General features: G+C 54.1%; 1 protein-coding gene and 1 long non-coding RNA gene across 5 annotated transcripts in view; one reads left to right on the top strand and one right to left on the bottom strand.

Annotated features, from left to right (window-relative positions):
- The first annotated feature begins 33 nt into the window (after nucleotides 1-33).
- LOC119155352 overlaps nucleotides 34-18,491 on the top strand; it is a 42,709-nt gene continuing 24,251 nt past the window's right edge. For both annotated transcript variants that reach the window (XR_005106698.1, XR_005106699.1), the window contains exon 1: nucleotides 34-2,981. This is a non-coding gene — a long non-coding RNA (uncharacterized LOC119155352). The remainder of the gene's footprint in view (nucleotides 2,982-18,491) is intronic.
- The window catches only part of TNR (tenascin R), an 81,669-nt gene continuing 75,436 nt past the window's right edge, over nucleotides 12,259-18,491 (bottom strand). For 2 of the 3 annotated variants that reach the window (XM_037403889.1, XM_037403891.1), the window contains 2 exons: nucleotides 18,099-18,262; nucleotides 12,259-17,650 (listed from right to left, as the gene is read on the bottom strand). In XM_037403889.1, coding sequence (XP_037259786.1) covers nucleotides 17,531-17,650; nucleotides 18,099-18,262 — 284 coding nt within the window. In that variant the 3' untranslated portion in view covers nucleotides 12,259-17,530. The remainder of the gene's footprint in view (nucleotides 17,651-18,098; nucleotides 18,263-18,491) is intronic. The other variant, XM_037403890.1, reaches the window with a different exon arrangement.

Below are 18,491 nucleotides of genomic sequence, written 5' to 3'. Positions count from 1 at the left end.
GGAGGGAGGGATGGTGCTGCAAGACACAGAAGAGCCTTTTTTACCCTACCTCTGCCACTGGGCAACTTGCTGGCCTTGGGAAACTGGCTGCTCCCTGCCTTGCCTCATGCCCTTACCCGGCAGAGGACAGTGATGTCCAGTCCCCACCTGAGAAATCACAGGCTACCACTGAAGGCTCAGAGACCGAAATCCCTTCCACCCTTTTCCTACCCGCTGCCCAGGGCCGGCAGTGAGGTTACAGATCTGCTTTTGCTGACAGGAGAGATAAGCAAGGGCTCTCTGGGTGCAGCTCTCTGCTGCCTGCAGGCATGACAAGCAAAGGGCAGCGGCTTCTGAAGACTGCTCCTGTCCCAGCCTTCCTCCTTGCTAAGGCCTTTTTTGGGGGCAGCTGTCGTAAAGGTTAAACTGCAACACAAGTAAACAGAGCAGCTTTTCCTCAGCCTGAATCATCTGTGTGATGCAGGTTTGCCATTTATCCATAAATATCCTGACAGCTCATTATCCAGGCAGGAATACTGGACGCCTAGGATACACTTCATTCCAAAAAAGAAGTACAAAAACCCAACCCCAAAACAACAACCGCCTTTAATTTCAGACAAAACAGGATGTACAATTTTATTCCTGGGCTGAGCTGCTTTATATTTATTGCCTCTAAACTTCTGGGGAGGGAAGGAGGGCTGGAACTTCCTTTTAAACTTGTAATTAATTGTTTGCAGAGAAAAAAAAAAAAAAAGAGAGAAAAAAACAACCCAGGGAGCAGAGTCCTTTGAAATGTTTCCACTTTAAACTGGAGTTGAATGCGCTCTAGAGGCTCTGGCTGCTTGTCCTGGGAAGTGCCCAGCTGGGGACATGTGGCTGCTCTGAGCAATCCCATAGCAGCAGGGATGCGGCCGAGTGTCCCTGGCAAGGGGAAGGCAGAGGTACCTGCTACCACCCTGACCAAGCAGCACCAAAATCCTGGGGCCACCTTTCAGCATAGCTATGCAGCTGGTTTTCAAATGCCTTTTCTTTTTGGTGTGTGCGTCGCCTTTTGTTTTGTAGATGAAGGGATGCCTGTGCGCTAAATAAAGGGGTTCTTCAGTTTAATTAAAAAAAAAAAAAAAAAAAAAAAAAAGCAGGGGGGAGGGGAAAGTAGAAAAACTGGTGCCTTTTGAGCCAGTGGCTCCGAGGGCAGAGGGGTTACCCAAGGCCATCACCAGCTGAAAGCCTGTGTGCACAGTGGGGAGCTGCATCTAGGAAAAATCCATGCTGCCACTGAGCGTGGTGCAACAGCAACGTCTCCCCTTGGAGAGGGGACGAACAGGGAGAGCTGCGTCCGTGCCGTGGTCCATGACGGGTGTGAACCGTGTGCCCAATGCACGTGTTGCCACAGCTGGGAGGTCAGCTGTTTTTTTGGGTCAAGATATGGGACCAAAAAACAGGCCCAGGGAGGCACTGGGAGACAGGGCAGCATCTCGGGGAGGGCTGCCGAGCGCCCTGCTAAATGAGCTCTTTGTTTTTGGGTAGCCGGTGCTGGCAGCGAGTCAGGGGAAAGCTGACACGGTAACTTGCTCGGGAAATCCTGTGGCCAGGGATGGACGGCTTCTTCTGACAGCAGCTCTACATGGCTGGGGTTTGCACGTCTTGTGTAAGTTTTAATCGAAGTTGGGCGTCCAATACAAGGTTCTTTAATCCACATTGGCTCTGCAAGAGCCGGTTTTCAAGGGTGGGGATCGTCTGCCACTCCTCTGGAGTTACAGGCAGCCGTGGGTGGAAAACAAGCTCCTTTGGAGGGCCAGCTTGGGATGGCACCACAAACCATCGGCATGCACGGCTTGCCTGGCTGGGCTGGAGGGGTAAAGGCTGCCAGCCTGAGCATGGGGAAATCAAAACAGAGGGGTTGCCTTGGCAATGCTGGCTTGCCCACATCCTGTGCGCTGCAGAGCGACCGCAGCAGCTGGGGATGGAGGTAGAGTTTGCAGAAAAGTTGCAGTTTGCTGGAAACAGGGGGCATAGAGCTAGAAACTGTTATGCAGGGTCACTGTGGCAGAGGGGAGAGAGCTGGAGGTGGTTTAGGACCTGATTTTGCAAGTTAAGTCCTTTAGGCTCAACCCTCAACTGGCTCTTACATCTGTGTGTAGTTCCCTCCAGCCTAACAAAGCTCAGCTGCTCCTCTTGGCTGACATGCCTGGCTCAGGCAGGAGCGGGGCTGTTCTAAGGTGCTTCTCCCTGCATCCATGTTGAAGCAGGGGGCAGCTCTGGAGAACAACCAACTGACAGCCCATGACCTGCGGGGTTTGACCCCGTGTGCCCCTAGGTTATTTGAACTCCCCCACGCTTGGTGTTCAGCTGCAGCTTGGGACTTGCCGTGGTAACACAAAAGCATCTGACCTGCAGCTGCCCCCGTTTCCTTAATGCGGACCATACCGGATCTTCTGGTGAGACCTCACTTCATGCAACTGATGCTACGTGGTGCAAAGCAGGAATCACAATATTCAACTTGACCGTTTCCTTCTGTTATTTGCTTTGTATCAAGCTTTGTACCCACTTCTGCTGGCAGTGATAGCTCAGGATCCAGCTAGGAGAGGCTAACTTCTCTCTCAGAGCCTGTGCACTCTCTGGTACAACTAGCAGAGACACAGCTACGCATGCATGCACACCAGTGACATCTATTTTCCCATTTGCACCTGCAGACTTAAAGGAAAACTGGATGAAAGCTGACACTGGGAGTGAGCAGTTTCCTGCGCTGGGATTGCATGTTACTCTTTCGGAAACGGTGAATAATACGAGTTTTGCTGCCGGTCTCTCCAAACTCGCAGCAGGCTCCAGAGACCTTCCTCAAACGTTCAAAACCAAACACCAAAAGCTATCCCCCAGCAAACAAAACCAACTACAGCTCCGTCTTATTCCCACCGCCGTCAGACCTTCCAGCCAGAAGCCGTGCGGCGATGCTTTCGTCCCCTAAAGGGAGCGAGTTGGAAAACTACCCCTCCGAGTGCTGGGTAAGAGGGTTAAAGTGAAAGTATTTTGCAAAATGCTGCCTGGAGCCCGCTGGGACACCATCCGCACGCCGGCGGGATGGCCGCCCTCGGTGTACGGGCCAGCTCTGCCTTCCGACATCACCCCCATCACCCCGACAGCACCGGGCGCCCCTCTGGGCCACGTCCACCCCCTCGACACTGTCACCGGCAGCGCGGTACCCCGGCCGCCCACCCGTGCCCCTCCGCGGCTGGGCTGCCCACAGCGCTGCTTGCGGGAGGCTCGGGGGGCTGCGGACCCCCGCAGCAGCACCCGCTGGCGCAGCCTTACCTCGAGCTTTGCTGACCCGCACCCCTGCGCTGGGCTGGCGTGGCCCCCCGCAGCCGGCTGCTCCTCGGCGCCGTCAAGTGCCGCTGTCCCCACCTGCCCCCGCCCGGAGCCACCCCCAGCGCCCCCCCGCCCGTTAAGCAAATGGTGTGGCCTTCAACCCCCGCACAGCGGAACGGCGCTGCTGGGGGGAGCGCAACGCCCAGGGTAACGCTGCGGCTCCCCCCGGGCCCCCCCCCGCGCCCCGACCCCCGGCCGGCCAACCTACCTCGGCGCCCGCCCGGCCCGGCCCGCAGCGCGGCGGAGGAAATGGGCCGCCCCGTCCCGCTGCCCCCGCCCCCGCCCGCCCCGCCGGGGCTCCCGGCCCCGCGCCCCCGCCGGGGGTGGGGGGCACAGCGGGGGGGTGCGCAGCGGGGGGGGGGGGCACCGCCGGAGGGGGGAGCCCGGGGGGGCACCGCGGGGTGGGGGGACACCGCGGGGTGTGGGGGGGCACAGCGGGGGTGCCCCGGGCGCGGCCGGGCGCTGCCGGAGCTGGGGCTGTTCAGTCTGGGGCGGCGGCAATGGGGAGGGGGTACAAGCCCGGCCTGGGCAGTGGCGGGGGGCGGCTGGGCTGCGGCAGCGGTTTCCCCAGGAGCTGTTTCGGGGGCAGCGGGGGGTGGGGTCTGCGGGGCGCCGATGCTGTCGGGGGGCTTTTAGGGACAGGGCAGAGCCCCGTGTCCCAAAGGGAGGTGCCACCCCACGCCCCTGCAGCGGGGAAAGCGGTGGGAGGTGGGGGGGCACACCGGGAGGCCCCCCCCCCCCCCCCGCCGGGGGGCTGCTCTCCGCCGGGCGCGGGGCACAGGGCACAGTTTGGTGGCTTTTTTTTTTTTTTTAATTGGTTGGAAAGCGAAGTGCTGAAGTACCGAGAGGCCGAGTCCTGCCCCACCTCTGCCCTCGAGTGGCTCCAAAGGGTGTTTATCAGTATAGTGTAGGGTGCTTTATAGATACATATATAAATATAAATATAAATATAAATATAAATATAAATATAAATATAAATATATAAGTGGGCACCCATGGGGGCTGTACGTGATGTTTTCCCCCCAGGAAGCCGCTCCAGCCTGTGCAGGGCTCTGATATTCCCAAAATTTGATTTTGGCTCAGCGTGGATCGCCGCCCCAGCTTCCACATGCTGCTTTCCCTCCCTCTTGCTTCCGAGCATCCTGAGGGATGCCAGGAGTCACCGGCTTCCCAGTGCTCCCCAGTCTGGGGCTGAGCGGGCTCTGTGCAGCGTTGTGATGTTGACAGCTGGGCAAGCCACAACTAGAAAAATGTTTTGCTGGAATTTTTCTGGCTGGCTTGAATCATTCTGGATTACAAAAACCCCGTGCTTGCCTGCCCTCCTCGCCCTCCTCCCCGCTTCAGAGCCGGTGGCTTTGCTTTTCCCCTTGGGTCCTGGTGCCAAGGCACCGGGCTGGGGGAGCTGGGGCTGCCAGACCCTTCCAGGCTGCTGGAAAATAGCCCCGTGCCCCGGCAGTGCCAGCAGCACAGTCACGGTGGGAATAGGAGAAAAGAGGGGCAGAGGAGGGATGGAGCCAAGGTGCCTGCCAGCCCCAGCTGCCTCTGCTGGCCTCCCTCCTGCTGCCTTCATCCTGCTGCTGGGGCCGGGGGGTGTGTGAGTGAGAGACCCCCATTGCAGGCTGCGGCTTGTGCCAAGTGTCTCCTGGTAGCCTTTGGCAAGGTGTTTATGTGCTGCGGGAAGTACCAAACCCTTTTAACGTAAGGATTCACTGCTTGTTAGTGCCAGGAACTTTTTTCTCAGTTTTTATGCTACAGGATGGAGATCCCTGGGCTTTGCACCATGTTCATGGCTCACCCCATCCCAGCTCGCCCCTTTCTAGCTCATCCCTTTCTAGCTCACCCCATCCCGGCTCACCCATCCTGGCTCACCCCATCCATGCTCACCCATCCCAGGTCACCCCATCCCAGCTCACCCCATCCCGGCTCACCCATCCCGGCTCACCCATCCCCACTCACCCCATCCCGGCTCACCCCATCCCGGCTCACCCCATCCCGGCTCACCCCATCCCGGCTCACTCATCCCGGCTCACCCCATCCCGGCTCACCCATCCCCACTCACCCCATCCCGGCTCACCCCATCCCGGCTCACCCCATCCCGGCTCACCCCATCCCGGCTCATCCATCCCGGCTCACCCCATCCCGGCTCACCCCATCCCGGCTCACCCCATCCCGGCTCACCCATCCCGGCTCCCCCCATCCCGGCTCCCCCCATCCCGGCTCACCCATCCCGGCTCACCCCATCCCGGCTCACCCCATCCCGGCTCACCCATCCCGGCTCACCCCATCCCAGCTCACCCATCCCGGCTCACCCCATCCCAGCTCCCCCCATCCCAGCTCCCCCCCTCGCAGAGCTGTGGCAGTTCCCTCATTTGCAGGTACCAAACCCTCCTGTGAAACAGCCTTCCCAGCACATGCACGAGAAGCCACCCAGCCACTCCACAGCACCAGGCAGCGTAACGTCACCTTTGAAACCAGCCTAATAGGATTGCCTGGAAATATTGTATCATTAGAGGCACCAGGCTCAGGGGTGTCCAGGGCTGGGGTGATGAAAGCCCTGCCCATCCCCAGCAGAGCTGCTGCTGTGGCGGCTGGGAGGTTTGCTTTGCTCCCTGGGCAAACAGCCCCGCTGGGGCTTGGCGCCTTCTTGTCGCTAATTTAATTTGGCAGAGGCCTCAACAAGGGAGGAGCTGCCAGCCTGGGCACCTTCCCTGGCTTTTTGGGGGCCCTTCCAAGCACGGTGCTTCAGCATCCACTTGGCTTCAGGCAGGAGCATTGTGGCAAAGTGGTGGAGCCAGTGGGCACTGATAACGCTGAGCTCAGCGTTTAAACCTCCCGTGATGCTCCTACCTGTAAAGGGGAGCCTTGATGCCATTGAGTGTAGTGACACCATTAAACCAAGCTGGGAAGCACTGGATGGACTTGAAGAAACTTAGAATTAATGCAAGTATATACAAATATAATCAGTCAGGCCACGGCCCTGTCTAGCCGGCATCCTCTTCCCCATAGTGGTCCACAGGAGATGCTTTGAAAGAATCTAAATTCCTTTTGATGCCTGACCCTGTGGATGTCTCCTGCAGTGAGGAGTTCCACAGCTCCTTCATATGCAGCGTGGGGAAAAAGGACTTTCTGGGGGTGCGGGGGTGTGTGTTTGTGTGTTGAACCCACCACCTCCTAGTTTTGTTTGGCATCCAGCGTATCTGGGCTCCAGGGGATTGCCCTTTGTTTCTCGGAAACTCTAATGGGCGAGAGGAAGCCGTGACTCAGCTGCTGATGAATAGCTGTTGCTCCACATTACACATCTCCCTGCTTGCTGGTGCCCCTCAGCACCAGGAACCAAGTAAGCCCGTGCCAGAGAAGCCCCTGTCACATTGTGGGATGTCGGTCTGAGCCAAAATCCTACCTCCAGCCCCTGTTTTCCATCCATCCTTCTGAAACCCCTCATTTCCTTGCAAGATCAAAACCTTTCACATGCTGAAAAGCTCCCCTGATAACTTCCATTTCCTCCAGCATCCTCTCAATTTCTAATTTTATTTGGAACACACTACTAATTTTACACTGAAAATAAAACCACCCTCTTATTTTCCCCTTGTTTCATCGGATTCAGCTGATTTATTTACTAGTTTGCCCCATTGCACAGCTGGGAGCTTCACTCCTGCCTTGTAACACCCAGCTGGTACCTAGGGCTGGTATATTTGGCTTTTTCTCAGCACGGTGGGATGGGAGGAGATGTGAAGTGACTGCAGATGTGATCACACCTTTCTTCTCAGCTGCTTGCTTTGCTCTCCGGTTGCGATTTCCGTTTGTAGGCGCCAGCCTGGCTTAAAGTAAGCAATGGAAAACTCTGCTCCCGGAGGAACATTCCTCTCATTTTTCCCCCATGCTTCTGCCTTTCTCCCTCCCTTTCCCCCTCCCACAAAAAAAGCCTGCAGTTTAAATACCAAAAATAAAGCACGCCTAGTTGTGTGCTGGATAAAAATAGCAGCCCTTGGTATTTGCTTTAGCAGCAGCAATGGATTTTCTGGCTTTGGAGAACAGGGAGGCAGGAGCAGGATGGGATGGGGTGGGATGGGATGGGGTGGTGACCCTTGGGGGGGGGTGGGTGGAGAACAAACACTGAGCTGGTGATTTTGGGGCTGGCAGGCTCTGTGGCTGCTGCTTCATCCCCTCTTCTCCCTCTGTTGGTGCCTGCCTGGCTCTGTCCCCTCCTGGCAGGGGGAAGCCGTGGGGTTGGGGTGGGCTCAGGTGTCCAGGTCCCACCTTGGTGCCAGTGTGCTGGTTTGGGGCGCAGTCCTGCATGAGGGAAAGGCTGCTTTTAGGGGAAATGCCTCAAAACTGGGGTGTTTTATGGGGGTGGCTCTTCCCCACCCGTCACCTGTGCGGCTTTGGGTGCAGCTGGGCTTGCTGAGGTGGGTCCAGGTCTGCTGGAGATTCCCTCCCTGGTGCTGAGGGGAGAGAAAGGGCTGGGGTGGGAGCAAGGTGGGGTCCTTGGGTGCCTCCTCAAGTTCTGCTTGGTGTTTGTGTTGAGAAAAGATGGGGTATGGGGACCCGCGTGCGTGTGGGAGGGCGGGAGGCTGTGTGTCCCAGTGTGTGCTGTGGGGATCCGGAGGGAACCGGTGAGGGCTTGTTCTTGGTTTAGAGCTGATGATTGTTTTGTGTACACGAGCCTTCAGGAACTCCTTCCTGAGGAAATCCTATGCGCAGTGCTGGCGGTGGGTGAGGGGGGTGAGGAGATGTGCCGGGTGGTGCCTTCCCACTTAGGAATGGCTCAAGGATCAGTTACATGAAGGCCAGGGGAAGAAAAACTCGTTGGTGAATGGGGGTGCTCCTTCCCTTGGCATGGGCGTGGGATCACCTCCCAAGGGCTGGAGTTGTGGGAGGTGGGAACCAAAGGCAGAGGAGCAAGTGATGCTCGGGCGCAGCCCCAGTGCCCCCTGAGGACCAGCGTGTGCCCCCAGTAGTGGGAAGAGGTAGCTTGTGCCTCCTCCCAGAGCAGCCACTCCCGGGGGTTTCCCATGCCGGATGGGTGTTGGATCTGATCTGCCAAGGTGGATTTTTAGGTGACAAACCAGTTGTGCTGGCTGTGCCATCCTGTGCAGTCCTTCCTTTGGCTTAGCCCTGCGATGCTGAGGAGCAATCAGCAGCCATCCCTCAGTGCCCGGAGCCCAGCTGAGGTGGGCAGGGAGATCCAATCCCATTTTTTTCATGATAAGTGGCTGCCAATTTTTTAATTTTTTTTTAATGTTTTTATTACTCCTTCACCTCCATAAGCCACTTCCATGGGGGAAGCTGTTCCTGGAGACCTCCAGTGAGCTGATGTCCCTTAGCTTGGGACCACATGAGGATTTTGGCTGGTGGCCCTGTTGCAGTTGGCCAAGGTATGCCTTTGTGCTGGGATGTTTTGCGCTGCCTTGGGGCTTAGCTCCTGCCTGGGGATGGGGAATATTTGACCCTTGCTCTTCACAGTTCAAAGACTCTTCCTCTTCCTCCTCCCCATCTTGCTTGCTAGCAAGGCTTGGTGGGGAGGATGCAGCTGGGTGCTGGGGCTTGGGCAGGGTGGCTTGGGGGGGCTCACACCCTCCCTAGAGAGGGAACCGAGAGCAAAATGCAAATTATGGTGGGTCAAAGAGTTAAACCACACTGAAGACCTTTCTCCTGGAGGTGTTTTGCCTCTCTCTGCCCCCTGTGAGGGAGAGCAGGTTCCTTTATTTGGAGGGGCAGAGTCCCGCCTGGGCAGGGGAGAGGTGGCTTTGGGTCACGGGAGAGGAACCGATACGAGGTGGTGAGCAGGCAGGTGCTGGCTGCTTTCTGCATGAGTGCAGCAGGGGACGTGGGACCAGGAGGAGGGCCAGAGCCTGTCCCCAGGAGCAGGGGGACAATGGCTGCCAGTGATGCTCCTCCAGGACTGTCCTCTCTGCTGCTCCCGCCCATTTCCAACGCCTTCTCCTGAAATTCTGGAAAGATCTCCCACTCCCCTGCCCACCCCTCCACCCCTCCACCCCCCTTTTCTCACTTATGGGGAGGGTTTTTCTCCTAAACATTTGCAGAATTACTTCCTTCAAACCCGTCTTTTGTTGCGATGTCACCAAACGCAGGGGATGGCCTGGGAACAAGGTGCCCTTGTGGGCAACAGAGGTGGCTTGTGTCCCCACCAGCATCCTGGTGTGCTCCACTCTGCTGTCTGGCAGCTGTGTCAGGCCCTGGTGCCCACGGGGGAGTGACACCCAGGGGATAACTTGGGTGGGAGAGAGAGGATCAGCTACGTCGCTGGGAATGAGTGGGCTTATTATACATTGCATGGTGCGTGCTGTAGGAGGGCTGCGCACCTTCAGCATCCCCACCGACAGCAGGAGGCAATCCAAAATAGTGGGAGTGAAATGCCACTGTAAGAAGGTCCCTAATCATAGCTAGGATCTTGCCTCAAATATGATGTATACAATGCAGATTATATTTTTTTGGTGGGGAAGATTGTTATAATGTCTTAGAAGCAGAAAAATTACTGCGTGTCGAGGCCATGGCTGTAGTGCTCCTTATCCCAGGGAGACGGGACAAATCAATGAAATATAAAAGCCCTGCATTTAGATTTGATTAAAAGAGATATTTATTTTTGTTTTTACACTCTACGTAATTAAGCTTTAGAGCCTGTAGCCACAGGATTTGAAAATATAAAAATGGGAATGAGGTTTTAAAGGGATGATGAGCACATCCAGGCTTACGAGGGGGAATTAAAACCCAAGCATGTTAAAGATGGTGCTATCAAAATCACATCCCGCCAGGCATAAAGCAGCTGTGAATTCATGGGACGAGGATGCCCCTTCATTGATCTGTTCCAGCCTTGCTCCTGCAGGCGTTGCACCTCCTCCCACAGTGCTGCTTGCTCCTGTCTGAGCATTTCCCTTGTGGTTTTTTGGGCTGAGGTTGTGGGGTGTGTTGCTGGGAATGCCTTGCTTGAGCTCCAGGTTTGGGATGGATGCCCAACGCCCTTGCTGAGGACCTTTGTACACCCTCCTGTTGTTTGCTGGTGGAACAAAGTTCTCCAGCATCGCTCATGCAAGAAGGGGACTTTGGTAAGAGGGCTGTGATGAAATCTCTCTGTACAAAGTGCAGCTGGGGGAGCTGGTGATGTGATGCTCTGTGATGGCTGGAAGTGCCCAAAGAGGAGCATGGCTGCCTGCAGTGTGTGCCTGCGCAAAGCCTGGGTTCCCTGGGGACGTGTGCTCCTTGGAGTGGCTGGAAAAGTGCAATCCCACCACATGTGATACTGCAGGACTGTGTCTAGAGTATACAGATGGCTTTGAGCAAGGGCAGAGGGGGCCAGGGCGATGAGAGTGGTGGGCACCTGCAATGGGTGACAGGGAAGGAGCTCCCCAGGGGTTGGCGTGGTGGGGCAAAACACTTTCCTGGCTTAAGTCAAAACTTGGAGCATTTAGGAAAGAGCTTGTGCCAGCCCTGACCCCTTTCTCATCCCATCTGAAGCATGGAGTTGGGCCATGGCTCTGATTTTGGGAGGTGGGTTATGGTCCAGAAGGATGCCGCGGTCCCACATGCGCCTGCCTTCTCTGGGTACCAACTTCTGAGCATTGCGTGCCCAGCTCTCATGTCTGGTTATTGCAATGGGAAGACCGTGTTTCCTCCAGGTGAGCATTTTTTGGGGTGCTCTGCAAGGAATGGAGGTCCTGGGGTCCCCAGCTGGCCCCAGACATGCTGCACGAGGGGTACAATGGAGAGCAATGCCCTCCTCTAAGGGACCGTAAACAAAACCCACTGCATTGGATCAACTGTTTGGCCAAGCATGGTGAGACTGGGATGTCAAGCACTGGTGCAGACAACCCTTCCTCTCCATCCCAAACCCATCTCCATCCTGGGCTTGCCTGAAGGGTCTTCCATGGCACTGATTCCCTTCAAACATGAAAAAGTTCATTTGATCCAGACAGCTGAGTCTACCAGGCTTCAGGCTTGGCGTTTTGCTGTGCCGGTGGCTGTGGCCAAGGTGGGCGATCCCCCTGCTCACAACTTCCTTTTTTTTTTTTTGTTTTCTTTCTTTTTTTTCTTTTGAATCAGAGCAAGAAAGAGAAGTTGAGAAACTGCTGCAAATTCCCCTGTTTTGCCTCTTAGAACTTAAATTTAGAAAATATTGAACCAGTCTGGCGGAAGAGCTTCTTTTGGGCTTTCTCATCCTGCCTGGCTACGTGTCAAACTTGAAAACTTAAGACAAGGAGGTCTAAATAAAGTCTGTCTGTGAAACAGCTTTCAAAATCCTCTGAAATTCTTACTTGTCCCAGAGATTTTTGCTAAATCAATATTGCTTTTTCATTTTTCGTGGCTTTTTTTGTTTTGTTGTTGTTTTCCACTGGGGAGCATGTTCTGCTGGAAATAGCCTTGCAATTTGGTTTTTGGTGGGGTTTCCATCATGCTGGGAACAGATTGCTGTCTAAATTGGGAGAATAGCTCTAACTGAAGACTCTGGGGTTGTTTTGCTCTGCTTCTGAGCATTTACACTGTGGCTTTGCTTTCTCTGGCTGCAAGCTGCAGAGCTGAGGGCCTCTCTAGCTCATGGGAGCAGCTAAATTTATTAACAAAATGTTTTGCGCTGGGCTGAGGCCAAAGCACAGCTCCCTGCCTTACCGTGGTTAAAGGACCGGCCACACCAACCCAACTTTGGGGTCACTTTATTGTTATATATTTTAACAGAATAGTTTGGGTGGGGGGTGGGGGGCGGGGTGTGGGGTGGGTCTTGGGAGCCTCTGAGCTGACCTGCTGCCTGAGGCAGCCGTGGGGGCGGATGAGGTTGCTCAGGGCATTCTCCAGCCTGGTCTTGAGCACCTCCAAGGATGGACATGGCACCACCAGCTGACACTGGGCTGCCCCCAGAATTTCCTCCCTCTGTTTTGTTTTTTTTTTTTTTTTTTTTTTTTTATCACATGGCATGTGATTTGTCTCTCAGCTGCTCTATTCCTCCTGGTTGGTGTTTCTGGCTGTGCTTTGCAAACAAGGAGGATGTTTTCTTGGGGCGGCTGCCTCGACTGTGACACCTTGCAGCTCAGCTGCAAAGAGCAGAGCAAAAAAACAAGCCTCTGTGGACAGCTGCTTTGGATGCAGAAGGATCTGAGCTCTGCTGGGGCAGGGCATGTCCTACAGGAGGGTGAGAGCGTGCGAATCCCTGCTGACAAGCCGCCTGTGCTCCTTCTCCTGTGGGATAAAGGATTAGGGGCAGGGAATGCACGTCCCTGCTTGGAGTGGGGTTGGGGGGGGCTGTGTCGCTGCCGGGCTTGGATGCACCAGGACCCCGCTCCCACCCCGCTCCTGGACAGGCACACGGCTCGCTTCTTCGGTATCTTTTATTAATGTATAGAAAATGCATTAAAAAAAGGAACTATACATAGCCTAAGAGCGGTCAGGACTAAAAATACTAGTTAACAATGGTTAACAAGCGTCGATCCCATTCTCCGAGCTACGTTTTCATTACAGGGTGGGGAGGCTTGTTTAATATATTATTTATTTATATTATTTATTTTATTTATGCATTTATTTGCTTTTATCTTCCCCCTCATTTGGTTGCGTTGGTTTGTGTTTGAGTTCGTCAGAACCTGTCCAAGGGATTTCGTCGCCTCCGTTCTTCCTTCTTATTTATGGTTTCTAAATTTTTTTTAAAGTAATAAATACAATTCCAGGGTAACACCTGTACACAAGGGACTGCTCGTTTTTTTGTTTAGGTCTTCGTGTCACCATCCTTCTGAGAAACCACTGAGACCTGGAGAGCTGTAGGCTGGGTGCCGAGGTGGGTCCAGGCATGAGCACATCCCCAGGGATGAGTCTTTCCCTCCACCTTACCCGACCCCCACCCCCCCCCCCCCCCCAGAAGGGGCAAGGACCTGCCACCGCCATCTGGGCACCATCAGGTTTAAGGAAGGGGGAAGGTGAGCCTGGAGGGTACCAGCTGGGTTTGATGGCCATCCCAGGGTGCTTGGTTGGCAGAAACACGGATGGGCTTCTCCCTTGGCCCCGGGATGGAGCCCTCTGTTAGCGGTGTAAGCAGGAGTTAAAGGGTTTTGGCGGGGGCGGGGGGGTGCTCTTTGCTGGCAGTGTCTGGTAAGGTCAGAGCTTGTGGGCATCACAGGGGGCCACAGGGCAGGGGGTGATGGTTACCTCAGGGTGTGACGGTGGGGACATCCCAGGAGGGTGGCTCTGGGTCTGGATGAAGGGCATGTGCTGGCACCGAGGTGATGCACCAGGTGGGTGTTTGAGCTCCTGCTGTGTTTCAGCAGGTTGCTCTAAGCCTGTGGCAGGCACAGGGCTGCCCCAGCGTGGGGACACCACTGCTCGAGCCCTCACCTGCTGCAGCACTGGCAATGAAGATGGCATAAGCTGTGCTGTCCGCACCCTGATGCTTCCTGGGGGGAGCGTCGCTTTGGGAAGGAGGTAAGAGGCTGGGCAAAAGCGCGTTTAGGCTGGTACTACGCCTTGAGATGCCCATGGTAAAGCAATGCAAAGGAAAGCAGTAGAAACAAAGGCTTCTCCCAAACTTTTGTGTGGATGCTCTTCCAGCATCCTCCTGCCAAAACCCAGCTACCTTTGGGGAGGGCCTGGCCTCTCTCCTTCCCCAAATTATTAATTTATAAGTGCTGTCTTAAGGATCACTTTAGTAAAAGCAGCTTTTCCTTTCAAGAACTTTTGGTTTTGGGTTTTTCTGTTATGTTTTAGTGCAGTGCATGGTGGCCTTGGAGGTCTGGCTGGAATGGAAACAGAGGGAAATCAAAACTGGGCAAGAGATGAAAGTCCCTTGGTGTTTTCTTCCAAGATTTTGGGGTTAGAAATAAGAGGCAGCTTTGAAAGGCTGAGAGGGTCCTGGGTACACGTGGTGCTCTGCTGGGTGAAGGACATGATGTGCTTCCTCCTGCTTGATGTTGTGGGAGCTGGCATCTCGCAGTGGATAGTGGGGTTTGGGTAATGGCTTCAGTTTCCTTTCTGGGCTCTGGGGCAAGCCTGGGTCGTATGAGCTGGATGGCAGAGGAGCCACCAGAGCCCAGTGATGGTTCACGTGCTGGAGTCAAGGTGAGATGAGCACTGGCAGCATCTGGGCTTGGCTTCTGGGAATTTCATGCCAAGACTTAATTCAGTCTCAGCGCTGTGCTGATGGGGGACAAGGGCCAAACCTGGTCTGGTTGGAGAGTGAATTCAGAAAAAGGGCTTGCCCAACCACTGATGGAGGGTGCAGAGAGATTGTACTTCATCACACTCTCTGACGCTCTGTAGCATCAACGTTAAGCACAAATTTGCTTGAAACTGCTGGCAGGAGCTTTGTCCAGGAAAATTCATCAGGCAATAATGAAAAATGAATTTCTGGAAAATTGTATCTTGTATGTGGGCAACTTGAACAAGGGACAATGGCCCAAATGACCATGTCATCCTTGCTAATTGCGTGCTTAGGCTTGGGTTAGGCTATCACCAGGAGAAAACCATGACGTGTAGAAGTCTTTCCTTTAAAAGATTTTAGCAACTGCGTTTCACCGAGGTAATAGAAAGACAACACTCTGGTACCATGTGTGAGAGCAGGGACCAGCAATGGTATATAACAGCACCAGAAGGTCAGGTGTTATCTCCAAGAGTGTCCTTCAGACTCAATGATGGCATTGTGTCAACTGGGCCCTCTCATCCCAGTTACAGGACTTATAAAAGGGATGACGGACGTGAGCAGGGAGGGAGAGATATGTGTCAGTAAATCTGTTAAGAGAACAATCAACTTTTTTGAGGATCTTCTTTTGAACCCCCTGGAAAAAGCTTGTTTTGATTTTTCTGTTTGACTCATACTTTTCAAAAGAGAGTTCTTGCCTTCCACTTGATTGCTAGTGATGAGCTCTCGTGTTTCCACGGACGTCTCCTCCTTTTGCCTGGGTAGACAAGCAAACAGCACCATCTGAGCAGCCATGAACACCATCCACTGCCCGTCTCTGCTCCTGGTTATAACCGGCGCACTACAGTGCTTCTGTTAGGACACTTCTTGCCCATAAACTCTTGGTGATGTTGGGAAAAATATTACTCTGCCAGTCCACTAGGAGGCTTCTTAGGTTTTAATCGGCTGTGGCTGCTGCTTGACTTTTAGGACCTAAAACAGGGCAGGCTGCTCAGGAGGTGTGACATGCTGCCATCTGTGACACCGGCCATGTCCTACAAGAGTTCCCATCATCTGCAGCCTCTCTGACTGACCTGTTGCCCAACTGGTTGACTTATTGCCTGATTTGATGCTGATTGGAAGTAACAAGAGATGCCTCATTTACACACGTGATGTTGCTGAGCTACAGCATCCTTCCTCCAGGTTGGACTGCAGCTTGTAAGCTGACCATTTGAAGGGCTGGAGCCTGGATCTGATCCTGACCTTGGGGTTAGCTATGATTTTGCGTGCCAGTACATGGACAAGGAGGCTGCGTTTCCTGCTTAATGCCCTTCTTCAGCTCTGCAGCCATGGTGAGTAACGTCAGCAGATCCAGGAGCATGGCCATGAAAGAGACACTGGCCTGAATTATAAGCTACTGTAAAGATGCCTTTATGTTGCCATCTGGTAGATGTTTCTTGAGACAAAGCAGCTTCAGTGTGATAAAATAACAAAGCAGCGTTTAGCATTTGTAATGCTCCCTTGGCTGCAAACCCAATGATGAGCTGTATTGTCCTTGGCTGTGGGGACAAGTCCCTTCTCCGAGACCAGACCAGTGACAATACCCAGCATTGATCCGAGCACTCAGCAGAGGAGTGACTCCGGTGGGTGGTCATTTGGGCTACATGGAGGTGGTGTCAATGGTAACAGGACCCAGCCAGAGCTATCCAAAGGGTCCATCTTCCTTAAAAGAGGAGAAGTTAAGGGTGGGAAGAGTGAACTCATCTATTCTTTCAAGAGTCTTGAAGAGCTCCAGAATCTGGATGGACTAAACATTCCTTCCAGGAAGGGAAATGGTTGATTTCCTGTTAGAGAGATGCTGATACCAAGGCACTGAGATTTGTGTCCCTCTTGTGATGGCAGCGAAGAGGGGTGGTGCAGGAGAAGGGAAGGAATGGGCATTTCTCAGCTTGCACTTCTCTTCCCTCAGCTGTGTTGCCATCCTTCCCCGTGTACCGTGGAGGTCTCTGAACAATAGCACCTGGGCTGTACCAGCTGCCGGCTTCAGGCTGGGCTGCGCTTGTGTGGTGGCTCTTTTGGTTGCTGCTCCTTCTCTGAGACTATTTGGTTTGGGACCAATGCCCTCAGTGAAAGCCAGCGCAGTGGGATGTAGAAATAGCAGAGGAAACGGGCCCTAGGCCTCAAGACCACAAGTAGTGATTTTTCTCCCAGGTCCTCTCCTTTGACTCCTTTCTTCTCCATCAAGCTCAGCACAACCCAGGCAGATGTTGTACACCTGGAGTGGGATGAGTTCAACTGGAAGGCGTGGATGATACAGGCTGGGGCTGGTGGAACAGCTCTTGTTCCCCTACACCCCATGTACATGAGGATGAGTTTGGCTGTGGTGGGGCCAGCACATGAGCTGTGGGCTTTCTAGAGTTTGCCTACATATGCTGATGCTTGCCAAGCCCTCCTGGTGTGATGTGTGAAAACTGGGGATGGGATGAGCCTTGCGTTTGCTCATCCTCAGTTTGTCTTCATGTGTGCAGTGCCTGTGTGTAGGGGAGGGATGACCAGGCCAGAAAGAGAGATAGGCCTCTGCCTGCTGGAAGAGTTGGTGTCTACAGGATGGCATGAAGCTTGGGACTTCCCTTCCAGGAGGCAACAGGGAGGCAGGGAGAGGACGGGTGTCCCTGGCCATGACTGGGGTGGAAATGGCTGCCCCAAGGTCCCTGTGGGGAAGGTTTCTGCCATGAGCCCTGTGACAAACATTTCTAACAGGCTTTGCTGGGGATTTCTATGTGTTTTAAAAAAATATCAAAAAAATCTGTCTGTCTCTTTCTTGTTCTCATGTTAAGGGCCAGAGGACTGGGGTAGGGAAACTGGAAATTTGGTATTTCTCTGGGACAGATGCAAAGCAACGAGGTCTTCCCTTTCACACGGCCTTTGCTTGTACCCTGGTTCCCTCCAGCACTCGTGGGGGGGCAGGTTGCTATCTCAGATGAGTAGTAATTGGTTTTTTTTCCCTTTTCATATTATAAAATACAAACAAATGACAGAAAAGGTCAGGTGGTGGGAGGCAGGAGGGGTTCAGCTGGCTCAGAGCTGTAGGGACCGTCTCTTCCTCCCAGCGATGTTACGGTGGTTGTAAGGTCGCATCTTCATTTCCACAAAGGGGATGGAGAACTCGTGGCCTTTCCAATGGTACCAGTTAATCCCCTGGCAGGAGGGAGAGAAAGGCACAGGGTAAAGAAAGACCCTAACAAGAAACCAGAGCTGGAAAGGAAGGAAACAGGGTTGATGGCTGTAGAGAAGTCAGAAGGAAGAACTTGCTACAGGAAGGGTAAGAAACTCTTCTGCAGCCATGCCGTTGTTTTTCCCACTGCTCAAAGGCTCCTGATCAGATTTCCAGTATGTATATTTTTTTAATGTAATGCAGTAAGGTGCCATGGTAAATGACCATGGCAGCCAGTTTGAGGCACAAAGCATCAGCTTAAATGGCTTGAAGGTGGTTCCCTTTGCTCCAGCTGGTGTGGGGTCACCCCACCGGTGCTCCCACCCCTGGTGCATGGACTGTGCGGCCCCAGCTCTAGCCTAGGCTTGCTGTCAGGCTTGGTCACACCCCTAGAAGAAATGCCGAAGGCTTTCAGCCCAGCTCTGTCCTTACCTGACTGTGCCGGGACTCCCCGTACTTGCCGTTGAGGTTGGTACGGTGGCAGTTCTTGTACCACCAGGCCCCTTTGTAGGACATTGCACAGTTGGTCACAGCCACATCGTTGTCCCTGTCCTTGGTGGAGAAGGGGCGGCCCTGGTGATAACTGAGGGAGTCCCCTGTGGAAAGAGGTGCCGTTAAAGGTGTTAGAGCCGGAGTCACCTGGTCTTTTCACAAGGAAATTAAGATATTCTGGTAGATGTGGCAGCCTGCCAATCCACGGCTCAAGCAGCTGAAGGTCTGGGAACAACGTTAACTGGAATTGCTCACAACTGGTTCATCTGAGGTCCTCTGCTGTCCGTTTAGGATCAGTACAGACCATAGCAAAGCTCAGCGGCTGCTTAGGCT

The sequence above is a fragment of the Falco rusticolus genome, chromosome 11 (assembly GCF_015220075.1).
Source record: "Falco rusticolus isolate bFalRus1 chromosome 11, bFalRus1.pri, whole genome shotgun sequence".
In the NCBI taxonomy this organism is placed as follows: Eukaryota; Metazoa; Chordata; class Aves; order Falconiformes; family Falconidae; genus Falco; species Falco rusticolus.
The sequence above is the reverse complement of the archived record's forward strand: the minus strand, read 5'-3'. Positions and strand labels throughout refer to the sequence as shown.